The sequence below is a fragment of the Lactuca sativa genome, chromosome 8, assembly GCF_002870075.4.
Source record: "Lactuca sativa cultivar Salinas chromosome 8, Lsat_Salinas_v11, whole genome shotgun sequence".
NCBI lineage: Eukaryota > Viridiplantae > Streptophyta > Magnoliopsida > Asterales > Asteraceae > Lactuca > Lactuca sativa.
The window spans coordinates 31,260,972-31,275,338 of NC_056630.2; the positions used below are offsets into that span (position 1 = coordinate 31,260,972).

The 14,367-nt window shown below is 34.4% G+C and overlaps 2 protein-coding genes across 3 annotated transcripts; both read right to left on the reverse strand.

Annotated features, from left to right (window-relative positions):
- Nucleotides 1-99: 99 nt before the first annotated feature.
- Nucleotides 100-4,063, reverse strand: LOC111900757 (uncharacterized). Of its 2 annotated transcripts, XM_042897718.2 has the most exons (4): nucleotides 3,879-4,063; nucleotides 3,371-3,670; nucleotides 3,036-3,113; nucleotides 100-2,943 (listed from the first exon to the last, which is right to left on the reverse strand). In XM_042897718.2, exons 2-4 carry the CDS (start codon nucleotides 3,461-3,463, stop codon nucleotides 238-240), a joined length of 2,877 nt encoding a protein of 958 aa, XP_042753652.1. In that variant the 5' UTR covers nucleotides 3,464-3,670; nucleotides 3,879-4,063; the 3' UTR covers nucleotides 100-237. The 2 variants fall into 2 exon arrangements, with proteins under 2 accessions (XP_042753652.1, XP_023752402.1); XM_023896634.3 differs by having other exon boundaries at nucleotides 3,371-4,063.
- Nucleotides 4,064-5,495: 1,432 nt separating this feature from the next.
- On the reverse strand, nucleotides 5,496-7,065 carry LOC111900778 (uncharacterized). Its single transcript, XM_023896657.2, has 3 exons — nucleotides 6,386-7,065; nucleotides 6,052-6,129; nucleotides 5,496-5,960 (listed from the first exon to the last, which is right to left on the reverse strand). The coding sequence occupies exons 1-3, from the start codon at nucleotides 6,476-6,478 to the stop codon at nucleotides 5,496-5,498; spliced, it is 636 nt and encodes a 211-aa protein (XP_023752425.1). The 5' UTR covers nucleotides 6,479-7,065.
- Between the last annotated feature and the right edge of the window lie 7,302 nt (nucleotides 7,066-14,367).

Here is a 14,367-nt window from a genome sequence, read left to right on the forward strand (position 1 = left end):
AATATGAAAAGTCAAATCCTTGTGTAGGATTCTACTATAAGTCAAGGTAAATCATGTGCATACCCACAAGTCGAATTTGCTCCAACTTTGACCCCAACATTTTATTTTTGTTTGAACATGTAACTAAAAATTCTTAAATGTACAACAACGTGAACTCTGAACTACATTAAATGAAACCTTAATTAGTACCTATACACTTAAATGGTACACTTTTTTGTGGGTTTTTTTTTTCAACATTTACTTCTTACTACCACGACGGCTGATTTTGATTTTGCTTCGTAGTTTCTCAATCCTCTTTATTTTTCTCTGTTGTTGCAACATTTTCATCCAACTCATTTTCTTTCCCATCTTCCCACCACCACCACTACTACTTTTCCCACTTACACCCTTTGGAACTATCTTTTTCTCACTTTTACCCTTCTTGGGTTTCTTAGAATCATGAGTAGTGTGTTTCAAGAAACCACCCACAAGTGCCTTCAACTGACCTTTCTGGTTTTTTTCTGCTGCTTTATGAACCACCAACTGTTTGTGATTCTTGTCAACCACCTTTTCTCCATGAACCTCCTCTTTCTTCTTCCCATGGTCATGTTCATGGTCAACCACCTTTCCTCCATGAACCTCCTCCTTCTTCTTCCCATGGTCATGGTCAACCACCTTTCCTCCATGAACCTCCTCTTTCTTCTTCCCATGGTCATGGTCAACTCCATGAACCTCCTCTTTCTTCTTCCCGTGGTCATGGTCAACCACCTTTCCTCCATGAACCTCTTCCTTCTTCTTCCCATGGTCATGGTCAACCACCTTTTCTCCATGAGCCTCATCCTTTTTCTTATGGTCAACGCCTTTTTCTGCATGCTTTTGTGAGGATTTTTTGTGACTGTCTACATCACCATGATCTTTTCCTGTATTATGATCCGATGGAGATTTTTTATGATCATCTTCAACATCATGGTGATGGTGGTGATGGTGGTGGTGGTGGTGATGGTGGAAGATGAATCCCAACTTTTCTTTAAGTTGCTTCAACCTCCCAACTTTTCCTATCTTTGGTTCTTCATGATTGCCCCTTTTGTTACCCTTTGCTGCAACCACCATCTTTAACTTTGACCTTGAAGTTGACTTTGACCCTGAAGATTCATCCGAGCTAATCTTCGGTTCTTTCTCTTTCTGATTACCCTTTTTGTACCACTTTGTTGGAACCATGCTCTTTGACTTTGATTTTGATTTTGACTTTGACCTTGTAGTTGACTTTGAACCTGAAGATGCATCTGAGCTAATCGTTGGTTCTTTTTCTTTCTGTTTACCCCTTTTGTACCACTTTATTGGAACCATACTCTTTGATTTTGACTTGGACATTGAAGTTGACTTTGACCCTGAAGATTCATCTGAGCTGATCTTCGGTTCTTTTTCTTTCTGATTACCCCTTTTGTACCACTTTGTGAGAACCATACTCTTTGATTTTGACTTTGACCTTGAAGTTGACTTTGACCCTGAAGATTCATCTGAGCTAATCTTTGGTTCATTTTCTTTTTGATTACCCCTTTTGCCCCACTTTGTTGGAACCATACTCTTTGATTTTGACTTTGACCTTGAAGTTGACTTTGACCCTGATGATTCATCTGTGCTAATCTTTGGTTCTTTCTGCTTACCCCTTTTGTACCCCTTTGTTGGAACCATCCTCTTTGGCGTTGACTTTGATCTTGAAGTTGATTTTGACCCCGAAGATTCATCTGAGCTAATCTTTGAATCTTTCTTATTACCCCTTTTGTAACCCTTTGTTGGAACCTTCCTCTTTGACTTTGACCTTGGCGTTGACTTCGACCCTGAAGATTCATCTTCATCTGAGCTACTCATGGAAGGACTCTGATCAGGGCTTGAAACCGAATACATCTCACTCTCACTCTCACTCTCGCTTTCACTCTCTTCATGGCCTTTGTAAGATCCTTCCATGTCACTACAAGTAGCATAATCTTGTTGACTTTCACTTTGACTTCTCGAACTTGATGAATAATTTGAGCTTGAAACTGGACTATCTGAAGTCACCGGAGAAACTGATCTTTTCCGGTCAACCACCGCGTGTTTCCCTCTGTAATGATCCGGTTTCTTTCGCCTTGTGATTTCAGTTTCTTGATGTTGACTATTATGTCTGCCATGGTGGGTTGACTTAACAGGTGGGGTCAACCATTGGTTAATTGTTTCCTTTTTAACCATCTGTAAAGCAAGATTCTTGTCGGGAATTTTAGTCAAACTTGAAGAGACTCCAGAAGCATGATAAAGATTATTATAAGTTTTCTCTGGTAAATAATCATGGTGGTTTTCTTGATTGAACATTTCACTTGGACTAACATTTTCAGATGTTTGACTAATGGGCAACACCATATTGACCACTCTTGGTTGAGGTTGCAAGGTCAACTCCCCATGCCATGGATCACTTCTACCAACAGAATAGTTTCCAATCTGACTAAATTGACCCCGGGAATCATTTTCAAGAAGATTGACACGATTGGATGCTGGTTGCAAACTCAAAATGCAAGATTCTATTTGTTGGATTTTAGCAGAAGCTTGTCTTGATATTTGATCATCTTCATCATTTTGATTATATAAAGTCAGTGATTTCGGAAAGTCAACTGTTGATGAACATGGGAATCCTCCAACTCCAACTTCAACTTCATAGGTGGTTGGGTTATTTTGATCTTCCCAACTTCTTTTATGATTTTGACGTTGGTTATCTTGAACTTGACTTAACTCTTTGGTCAACTGTTTGACTTTTGGTCTTTGGCATACACGGCATCGTTTCGGTTTGACATCTGGTTCACCTGAAGAAAATTCTTGACTTATTGGCTCATTGAAGATCCCTTGACTGGTTCTTAAGTCAAGATTCTGCAGACTTGGAAATTGGGTAGTTGACCACAGGTTATAATAAGATGGTCTGTATTGAGTACCTACCATCTGATCATATAACCAATTACAAATCTAGTGTCAATATTATATTATTCTCAGAAAAAAAAAATTCCATTCAAGAAACAAGAAACATTGAATACCTTTGCATGAGCCTCGAAAGCTTTTTTTGCACTAGCATTCAGTAAATTTAGTAGTAGTTGTCTTGCATTCTTGTCCAACTATTTCAGAACAAATATAAATCAAGGGATCGATTAGTTAGCATATGAAAGATGAAAGAACACAGAAACATACATAGATGCTGCAATGGAAAAAAGATCACAAGAGAATCAGTCAGATTCTTGATGAATCAATTGGCATCAAAGGATTCATTTTTATAAAATGCAAAAGTGTTGGAACAAAACCTTATTTTAAGTTTGTAACTATATCAAATTAAAGTTTGGAGAAGAGTACGACATACAGAAGCAAAAAGACTTACATTTTCAGAGACACGTTGTTGGTCGTTTACAAGAAGGCCATACAATCGTCTCAAGGAGAGCAGCTCCGATCGTAGGTCCTCTGGATCCATCATCTGTGACTAGAACTCCGCAAAAACTGAAAGAATTCTACGGATTAATTTAAGCCAATGATATTTCATAATTTTATGGCGATCTTGTTTTCTAATCACATTGTTGACAGAGAAAGAGAACCACATGCCTGTTTCGACTTTCCCGATTTCAGAATGTTCTCTCATTACCCACAATCTGATCGTCGGGTCTTTTAGGGCAAGTGGACAGCGCTAAATAGTAAATACTGTTAGATTGTTGAATTTACAAACACAAATGAAAGAAAAAGGAAAGATTACGAGTGGTATTTCGAAATCTGTACTCCAAAAAATCGGGGAAAAGAAGCCAAATTCATGGAGGGAGAATATGATCAGCGAACATCAAAAGCCATGTTTCTGTAATCAAGTAATCAATTTGTGTACAGATTAGAATCCCAAGTACCTTCAATATCGTAAGTTAATGACGAACCACACAGCCAAAACAAATACACAGATAATTCGATCGTCGTACAACGTAAATTCTAAAAATGAGAGCGACAAATTCAGGTTTTTTCTGTTCTAAACTTTAAACCCATTCGATAACTGCCGCCATTCTCTTGAAAAGAATTCTTATACTCCTACATTTGCCGGGAAAAACAGCGACGAGCCCCCTCTTTTCACAGAATCATACAAATATCACTATATTTCACAAAATTTTAGAAATTGTCCTTGAATTTAATAAAATTACAAAAATGGTTCTGCATTTCACAAATTTACAGAAATAGCCCCTTAGCAATAGCAGAATTACAGAGATGTTCCATTTTTTCCCACAAAAATACATTAATGTTCTCTGCCTAATGATGGAATAATAGAAATGGCTTCTACATTTCAAGGGTGCTCGAACCCAACTATATAGTGAAGAAAGATTGGGTATCGGAATCGACGGTTCTCGACTGAAAAATGTTTCACGATGCTTAAGTTGCAAATATGAAGAGGGTTTCAAGTTGACTCCTAGATGCCTGATGGGGCGATTCATAAAGGGGTTGGAGAATTAATTTTTACTGTTCTTATGGTATGAGATTTAATCATTGGGGGCATATGTAGGTTGACATAGAATACAGTGGAATGGTAGGTTATAGGTGCATTTTATACATCTATTTTGCATGTTTAATTTCATTATTTCATTCCATTTTACTTCATAATTTTTGCATTTAGTTAATAGTTTGGGCACTTCCATGTTTTATTCAGATTGTCTAGTACTTCATTATTATTGAATTATTTTGTAGGCATTGCGGCTATCTGGAGTGTTAAAATGCGTCGTTAACGTCTAAACAAATAAAAATCACTGATTGGTTGCACTGAGAAGTAGGTTTGAATCCACAATGACACAATCTAAAAGTCAACACTTCTTTGCGTAAGGCACATACTAGTCAGAAACATAAAATGTAAAAATATGGTTTTTTGTTCAGAATATTAATAACTAAAAATTGCAGTGAAATAAAGTAAATAAATTCAGTAATAAAAAGCGTTGCAGTTCTGCTACTACTTTCCTAATTATGCCATTAATCCAGATCTGGTTATTTAATATGCATTCTATCTAAGGTGGTACTGAAAACTACTAACAACCTTTAGTAAGTTCTCTTTTACCAAATTAATCAACTTAAACAAACTTTTTAATTAATCTCAACTTTTTACTAACCTAATTAAACAAGCTCTTAATCAAATCAGAAAAACAACATTATAAACACTGTAAAATTCTCAGCAATATTCAATACTTCTCACAAGCTCGGAAACATAAAAATATATGATTTTCAGTTTATATAAGAATTAAATCCCAACACGGAACCAATCTGATACTTATTAGTTATTACTATGTTATCAAATCAATTACATATTTCAACAACTGATTAACTAAAATGATCTAATCCTAATCAAGTAATCATTCTAAAAAAAACTAAAAATCAAACATCCAGGAAACATAAAACGGAAACCACTATATAGCAACACAAAGTAAAAACCAAATCTAATGATTAATCACATAAAAAAGTATTGATCTTTTGCAGAACTGAAAACTAAGGTTTTATCTGGACATGACACGATTGGATGCTAGTTGCAAAGTCGAAATGCAAGATTCTATTTGTTGGATTTTAGCATAAGCTTGTCTTGATATTTGATCATCTTCATCATTTTGATTATATAAAGTCGGTGATTTCAGAAAGTCAACTGTTGATGAACATGGGAATCCTCCAACTCCAACTTCAACTTCATAGGTGGTTGGGTTATTTTGATCTTCCCAACTTCTTTTATGATTTTGACATTGGTTATCTTGAACTTGACTTAACTCTTTGGTCAACTGTTTGACTTTTGGTCTTTGACATACACGGCATCGTTTCGGTTTGACATCTGGTTCACCTGAAGAAAATTCTTGACTTATTGGCTCATTGAAGATCCCTTGACTGGTTCTTAAGTCAAGATTCTGCAGACTTGGAAATTGGGTAGTTGACCACAGGTTATAATAAGATGGTCTGTATTGAGTACCTACCATCTGATCATATAACCAATTACAAATCTAGTGTCAATATTATATTATTCTCAGAAAAAAAAATTCAATTCAAGAAACAAGAAACATTGAATACCTTTGCATGAGCCTCGAAAGCTTTTTTTGCACTAGCATTCAGTAAATTTAGTAGTAGTTGTCTTGCATTCTTGTCCAACTATTTCAGAACAAATATAAATCAAGGGATCGATTAGTTAGCATATGAAATATGAAAGAACACAGAAACATACATAGATGCTGCAATGGAAAAAGATCACAAGAGAATCAGTCAGATTCTTGATGAATCAATTGGCATCAAAGGATTCATTTTTATAAAATGCAAAAGTGTTGGAACAAAACCTTATTTTAAGTTTGTAACTATATCAAATTAAAGTTTGGAGAAGAGTACGACATACAGAAGCAAAAAGACTTACATTTTCAGAGACACGTTGTTGGTCGTTTACAAGAAGGCCATACAATCGTCTCAAGGAGAGCAGCTCCGATCGTAGGTCCTCTGGATCCATCATCTGTGACTAGAACTCCGCAAAAACTGAAAGAATTCTACGGATTAATTTAAGCCAATGATATTTCATAATTTTATGGCGATCTTGTTTTCTAATCACATTGTTGACAGAGAAAGAGAACCACATGCCTGTTTCGACTTTCCCGATTTCAGAATGTTCTCTCATTACCCACAATCTGATCGTCGGGTCTTTTAGGGCAAGTGGACAGCGCTAAATAGTAAATACTGTTAGATTGTTGAATTTACAAACACAAATGAAAGAAAAAGGAAAGATTACGAGTGGTATTTCGAAATCTGTACTCCAAAAAATCGGGGAAAAGAAGCCAAATTCATGGAGGGAGAATATGATCAGCGAACATCAAAAGCCATGTTTCTGTAATCAAGTAATCAATTTGTGTACAGATTAGAATCCCAAGTACCTTCAATATCGTAAGTTAATGACGAACCACACATCCAAAACAAATGCACAGATAATTCGATCGTCGTACAACGTAAATTCTAAGAATGAGACCGACAAATTCAGGTTTTTTCTGATCTAAACTTTAAACCCATTCGATAACTGCCGCCATTCTCTTGAAAAGAATTCTTATATCTTATACTCCTTACATTTGCCGGGAAAAACAGCGACGAGCCCCCTCTTTTCACAGAATCATACAAATATCTATCACTATATTTCACAAAATTTTAGAAATTGTCCTTGAATTTAATAAAAATACAAAAATGGTTCTGCATTTCACAAAATTACAGAAATAGCCCCTTAGCAATAGCAGAATTACATAGATGTTCCCATTTTTTTCCATAAAAATACACTAATGTTCCCTGCCTAATGATCGAATAATAGAAATGGCTTCTACATTTCAAGGGTGCTTACTATGTAGTGAAGAAAGATTATGTATCGGAATTGACGGGTCTCGACTGATAAATGTTTCACGATGCTTAAGTTGCAAATATGAAGAGAGTTTCAAGTTGACTCACAGATGTCTGATGGGGCGGTTCATAAAGGGTTGAAGAATTAATTTTTACTGTTCTTATGATATGAGATTTAATCATTGGGGGCATATGTAGGTCGACATAGAATACAGTGGAATGGTAGATTATAGGTGCATTTTATACACCTATTTTGTATGTTTAATTTCATCATTTCATTGCATTTTACTTCATAATTTTTGCATTTAGTTAATAGTTTGGGCGCTTCCATGTTTTATTCAGATTGTCTAGTACTTCGTTATTTTTGAATTATTTTGTAGGTATTGCGGCTATCTAGAGTGTTAAAACGCGTCGTTAACGTCTAAACAAATAAAAATCACTGATTGGTTGCACTAATGGGTAGCATAGAGAAGTAGGTTTGAATCCACAATGACACAATCTAAAAGTCAACACTTTTTTGCGTAAGACACATACTAGTCAGAAACATAAAATGTAAAAATAGGGTTTTTTGTTCGGAATATTAATAACTAAAAATTGCAGTGAAATAAAGTAAATAAATTCAGTAATAAAAAGCGTTGCAGTTCTGCTACTACTTTCCTAATTATGCCATTAATCCAGATCTGGTTATTTAATATGCATTCTATCTAAGGTGGTACTGAAAACTAGGGATGAGCATTAGAACCGCCGGAACCGGAACCGGGCTGGAACCGAACCGGAACCGGTAACAAGGTCTGGTTACCGGCTCTTCATTTTTATGAAAACCGGAACCGGTTTGACATTTTTTTTGTTCTTTAAAATATGCACAACTCACTCATATGAAGTCGAAATTATTTGATTTTTTTCAACATGTAATTTGGAGTTTATAGTTCTTTTTTTACTGTACAAACATATGTTTTTGTTAGATATTGAATCAGACACATGCCCCGAAAGAAAGAATATCGATGTTGCGTTTTTTCTATTTCAACATTTTTTTGTTTTTTTTGAATCTATCATATTTTTTTAAATGAGCATAACTCATTCATATGACGTCGGAATTACTTAATTTTTTTCCCAACATGTAATTTGGTGTTTGTAGTTCATTTTAGACTATAAAAACATATATTTTCGTTAGATATTGAATCGGTTATAGACCTCAGAAGACAACATATCAATGTTACGTATTTTCTATCAATATTTATTTTTTGAAATCTGTCATGCTTTTAAAATGCACATAACTCACTCATATAAAGTCGAAATTACTTGATTTTTCTTTCATCATGTAATTTAGTGTTTGTACTTCAGTTTAGAATGTAAAAAGTCACAATTTGGTTAAATATTGAATCATTTACAAGTTCCGGAAGATAACATATCATCTATAATATTTTGAATCGGTTCTATTTTGAAAAATAACCGAAAAACCGAGACCGGAACCGGAATCGGCGCTAGAACCGGCGATCCGGTTCCCGATTCTTATAATATACGAAAACCGGTTCCGGTTCCAAATAGGTCCTGTTCTAAAGCTCATCCCTACTGAAAACTACTAACAAACTCTAGTAAGTTCTTTTTTACCAAATTAATTAACTAAAACAAACTTTTTAATTAATCTCAACTTTTTACTAACCTAATTAAACTAACTTTTTACTAACCTAATTAAACAAGTTCTTAATCAAATCAGAAAAGCAACATTATAAACACTGTAAAATTCTCAGCAATATTCAATACTTCTCACAAGCTCGGAAACATAAAAATATATGATTTTCAGTTTATATAAGAATTAAATCCCGACACGGAACCAATCTGATACTTGTTAGTTATTACTAGTTTATAAAACCAATTACAAATTTCAACAATTGATTAATTAAAATAATTTAATCCTAATCAAGTAATCATTCTAAAAAAAACTAAAAATCAAACATCCAAGAAACATAAAACGGAAACCACTATATAGAAACACAAAGTAAAAATCAAATCTAATGATTAATCACATAAAAAAGTATTGATCTTTGGTGGAACTAAAAACTAAGGTTTTATCTGGACATGACACGATTGGATGCTAGTTGCAAAGTCGAAATGCAAGATTCTATTTGCTGGATTTTATCATAAGCTTGACTTGATATTTGATCATCTTCATCATTTTGATTATATAAAGTTAGTGATTTCGGAAAGTCAACTGTTGATGAACATGGGAATCCTCCAACTCCAACTTCATAGGTGGTTGGGTTATTTTGATCTTCCCAACTTCTTTTATGATTTTGACATTGGTTATCTTGAACTTGACTTAATTCTTTGGTCAACTGTTTGACTTTTGGTCTTTGGCATACACGGCATCGTTTCGGTTTGACATCTGGTTCATCTGCTAAGATTCCTTTTGACTAACCACAAGAAAATTCTTGACTTATTGGCTCATTGAAGATCCCTTGACTGGTTCTTAAGTCAAGATTCTGCAGACTTGGAAATTGGGTAGTTGACCACAGGTTGTAATAAGATGGTCTGTATTGAGTACCTACCATCTGATCATATAACCAATTACAAATCTAGTGTCAATATCATATTTACTCTTAGAAAGAAAGAAAGAAATTTCAAGTCATAGAATACCTTTGCATGAGCCTCAAAAGCTTTTTTGGCACTAGCATCCAGTAAATTTAGTAGTAGTTGCCTTGCGTTCTTGTCCAACTATTTCAGAACAAATATAAATCAAGGGATCGATTAATCAGCATATGAAAAAAGAAAGAACACAGAAACATACATATACAATGCAATGGAAATAGATCACAAGAGAATCATTCAGATAGATAATTGCACATCTTTTTCCTTAAATGTTGGATTCTTGATAAATCAATTGGCATCAAGGATTCATTTTTTGTAAAATGCAAAGTGTTCAAACAAAACCTTATCAAATTGAAGTTTTGGAGAAGAGTACGACAGACAGACGCAAAAAGACTTACCTTTTTAGAGGCACGTTGTTGGTCTTTTATAAGAAGGCCATATAATCGTCGCAATGAGAGTAGCTCTGATCGTAGGTCCTCTGGATTCATCATCTGTGACTAGAACTCCGCAAAAAACTGAAACAATTCTACAATTATTTTAAGCCAATGATACTTCTTTTGGCGAATTCATTATCCCGATAGGATTTCCTTCAGAAATTTGTTTCAATTCATTATCCACAATCTGATCGTCAAGGCTAAATAGTAAATACAGTTAGACTGTTGAAATTACAAACACAAATGAAAGAAAAAGTAAATATTAGAAGTGGTATTTCGAAATCTATCTCCAGAAAATCGGAGAAAAGAAGCCAAATTCATGGAGGGGGAATACGATCAGCGAAAATCAAAAGCCATGTTTCTGTAATCAAGTAATCAATTTGTGTACAGATTAGAATCCCTAGTACCTTTAATATCGCAAGTTAATGAGGGACCACACAGCCAAAAACAAATGTACAGATAATTCGATCGTCGTACAACGCAAATTCTAAGAATGAGACCGATAAATTCAGGTTTTTTTCTGGTCTAAACTTTAAACCCATTCGATAACTACCGCCATTCTCTTGAAAAGAATTCTTATACTCCTAACATTTGCCGGGAAAAACAGTGAAGAACCCCTCCTTTTCACAAAATCACACAACTATCAGTATATTACACAAAATGGTCCTTATGTTTGACAAAATCTTAGAAATGGTCCTTGAATTTCACAAAAATATAGAAATGGTTCTGCATTTCACAAAAATACGAAATGGTCCCTTATCAATAGCAGACTTACAGAAATGGTTCCAGTTTTTTTTCACAAAAATACATAAATGGTCCTGGACTAATAGCGAAATAACATAAATGGTCTCCATGTTTCACAAAATTACAGAATCAATCTCAACCTATTAGAGAGTTTATAAAAATTGTCCATTGGTTTCATATAATTTATAGAACTGGTCTTTCGTGTAAGGGAATAGTACGTAATTAGTGTCGAAAATATATGATTGATAAAGTTGTTGTGACGCACGGGTCATCCCACTAGTTAGAGTAAATTACATGAATGATCCATATGGTGTAGGATAATATGTGTGTTTGGTCTCTAACTCATGTTTTCATTCGGACGATCCCTATAGTATGGTTACGTTTCGATTTTGGTCCATAATCAATCTAAAAATACCACTTTACCCTTATTGCTTTATTTTATTTTTTATACTATTAACCTATTAAAAATAGGATAAATTGCAAAAAAAAAAAAAAAAAAAAAAAAAAAAAAAGAAGTCATTATGTTTAAAATAAAAAATAAAAACTGATTTTTACACTGCGTTTGTTTTTTTTTCAGTTTAGTCACTATGTTTCCTATTTTTTTTTTTCAATTTAGTCACAAAAAAATCGAAACACATAATACTTTGCTTTGTTTGATATTCTTTGAAACAAGATTTTTGTATAATAAAGTTAAGTGAAGAAAAATCATATCTGCAAGAACCATGTAACGCCAAGTTTCTGTTGGATAAGGTGTCTAAGTCCATAACTATTTCGGGTGTGTATTTGACCCGACCCGACATGGTCCATTTGGGTTGCATGGCACCATGCAATTGGATAGACTAATTGAGAGAAATAACACTTGGAGATTATTAATATATTATATGTTCTAATATATTAATAATATTATTTGATTAGTTTGATCAAAGAATTAATTTGGAATTAATTAAGTGATCAAAGGATAACTAATTAAATATATGGGTTGATTATGTAAATCATTCATATCTTGTATAGTGGGCTAAGAGGCTCCATGGATTATCAAGTTGGGTTCTACCCATATGATGCTCCATGGATGCTCCATGGGAATTACAAACCCATGGGTCATGGAAATGAAGAGTCATGACACATTAGGGTTTACATGGTGTAACCCTAGATGTGTCAACACTATATAAGAGCCCCATTCTCCACCAAAATCGACTACACATACATAGACATAAGAAACTAGAGGGCTTGGCCGATTTTAAGAAGTGTGTATTATCTCAAAGGTCTTTCCAAGAGCATTTGGTGTTGTGTGAAGCATTTGAGGCATCACACTTGGGGTGCTAGGCTCACAAGGTTTCAAGGAACATAAGCAACAACAAGGTAAGTTATTCTATCTTTCATTCAAGTTAAAATTGTTCCCCATGTATGCTAGATAGGAATATAACCTTGGAAATTCAACTTTGCATGATAATTAGACAAACATAGATCCAAGGTTATTAGGGTTGCATGTACACTTAGGAAGTGTTAGAATGCTCAAAACTCATCAGTGGTATCAGAGCCTAGGCTTGTTTGTTTGTTATTTGTGCTTAAAAGTTGAAGAAAGTCGAAAAACTTGCTGTCTGACTGCTGGACTCGGCGAGTCCATGGGGGGACTCGTCGAGTTCACTTGTATCTTCAACCTACGAGTAGGTTCATGCACTCGGCGAGTAGGGTCGACAGAGTGCAGATTTTCGACTTGAGTTGCTGGAAATGGATTAGAAACATTACCCTAAACTGTTTTGGTACTTGAAAACTTGTTTTAGATGGTGTAATGTCTTGCTAATTCATTTACAACAACTAGTTATCAAAATTACAAAGTTTTAAGTGTAGTTTTGATTCATGAAAATGCTTATGTTCATGTTCTTGATCTTATGATGTTTAGATGACCATAGGAATTATTTGTAACTTATGTGGTAGTTTAATTCTTGATCATAATGTGTTTTAATGGAGTCCATAACTTGTCCTCAAGTTATGGAAAACCAAAAGTCACTTGAGTTAAAAACCATTAAAAGAACACAAGAGTTAGAAAAATGAAGAGTCTTCATTTTATTACTCTATTAAACTTATAAGTTACAAGAAATGAAAAGTTTTGAAAGTTTACAAAACTTGCCCTCAAGTTTTGGAACAAGTAAAGTTAAGTTAAAACTTTAGTTCCAACCCTTAGAATTTTAAAAGTTAAAATTCAACCCTTATACTTATATTATTATGATTTAATAATTATATATATAATTATATATATATATATATATATATATATATATATATATATATATATGTATAAGAACAAAGTCGTCTTACCGCTAGTACGCATCATTCACGAAACCGGTCTATAAGGTAGGTATAAGGTTGTTGCCTATAAAATGGAAACTTAATGGGTGTCCACTCTCACCCACTGCTTGCTTGATCGGTGGAGGGTCGTTAGCCGAACGGGTAAGACAAGGACTTATAAATTCTCATTAAAAGTATGATGAATATTATAAAGTAACTAAATGTTTTATTAAATTCCCAATCTTAGTTACTTTAGGAAAAATGTGAATAAGGTGTTAATCTATGAAATTACACTTTACACTTTGTTTAAGTCGTTGGTGGAGCGTGTGTGGTTAACCGGCACACTAACTTGGACTTAACAAGGTAGGTAAAGGGTGACTTAAGGTTTATTATAGTATCGATGGAGCGTGTGTGGTTTACCGGCACATCGATTGAGTGATAAACTTTAAGGGTACCAAGTGATTTGCATGGTTACTTCACACCTCGTTTTGTGATCCTCGGTATCCCAGTCACAAAACTTGGAGGGCACACTCGAGATTGAAACATGCCTTTGAAAAGTTCATTGAATCTCAAAGAATCTAGGAATTTCTAAGAACCAATCAAAAACCTAATATTTAATATTTCGTTTTTCGTGGTGGAAATTGGTGAATCGTCATTCACCTACCTTTCAAATATGTTATAGCTTGGATTACGGCATACCTCTTCCAAGTTATAATATATTGTGACTGGATCCTAGCCTTAATATTACATTTGGGTGTTCTATTAAGGACTCTCCTAATATCTAAACTAATCTTGTCCTCTTCTTTCAGATGTCTTCAAACAATGCTGCTTCTGGCTCTAATCCTAATGGCTCCTTTACCCTTATGGACTTGTGTGGGAAAGTCACCTTTGATGGATCCAACTTCAATGAGTGGATCAGAAACATCAGGATGATTACCCGCTACGAGGACAAAGAATATGTCCTTGACAAGGAGCT

Coding starts and splice junctions, on each gene's coding strand:
- LOC111900757 (XM_042897718.2), bottom strand. CDS start 3,463: ATGATGGATCCAGAGGACCTACGATCGGAGCTGCTCTCCTTGAGACGA. Junction 3,114..3,370: donor AACAACGTGTCTCTGAAAAT/GTAAGTCTTTTT, acceptor GTTCTGAAATAG/TTGGACAAGAATGCAAGACA. Junction 2,944..3,035: donor CTTTCGAGGCTCATGCAAAG/GTATTCAATGTT, acceptor TTATATGATCAG/ATGGTAGGTACTCAATACAG.
- LOC111900778 (XM_023896657.2), bottom strand. CDS start 6,478: ATGATGGATCCAGAGGACCTACGATCGGAGCTGCTCTCCTTGAGACGA. Junction 6,130..6,385: donor AACAACGTGTCTCTGAAAAT/GTAAGTCTTTTT, acceptor GTTCTGAAATAG/TTGGACAAGAATGCAAGACA. Junction 5,961..6,051: donor CTTTCGAGGCTCATGCAAAG/GTATTCAATGTT, acceptor TTATATGATCAG/ATGGTAGGTACTCAATACAG.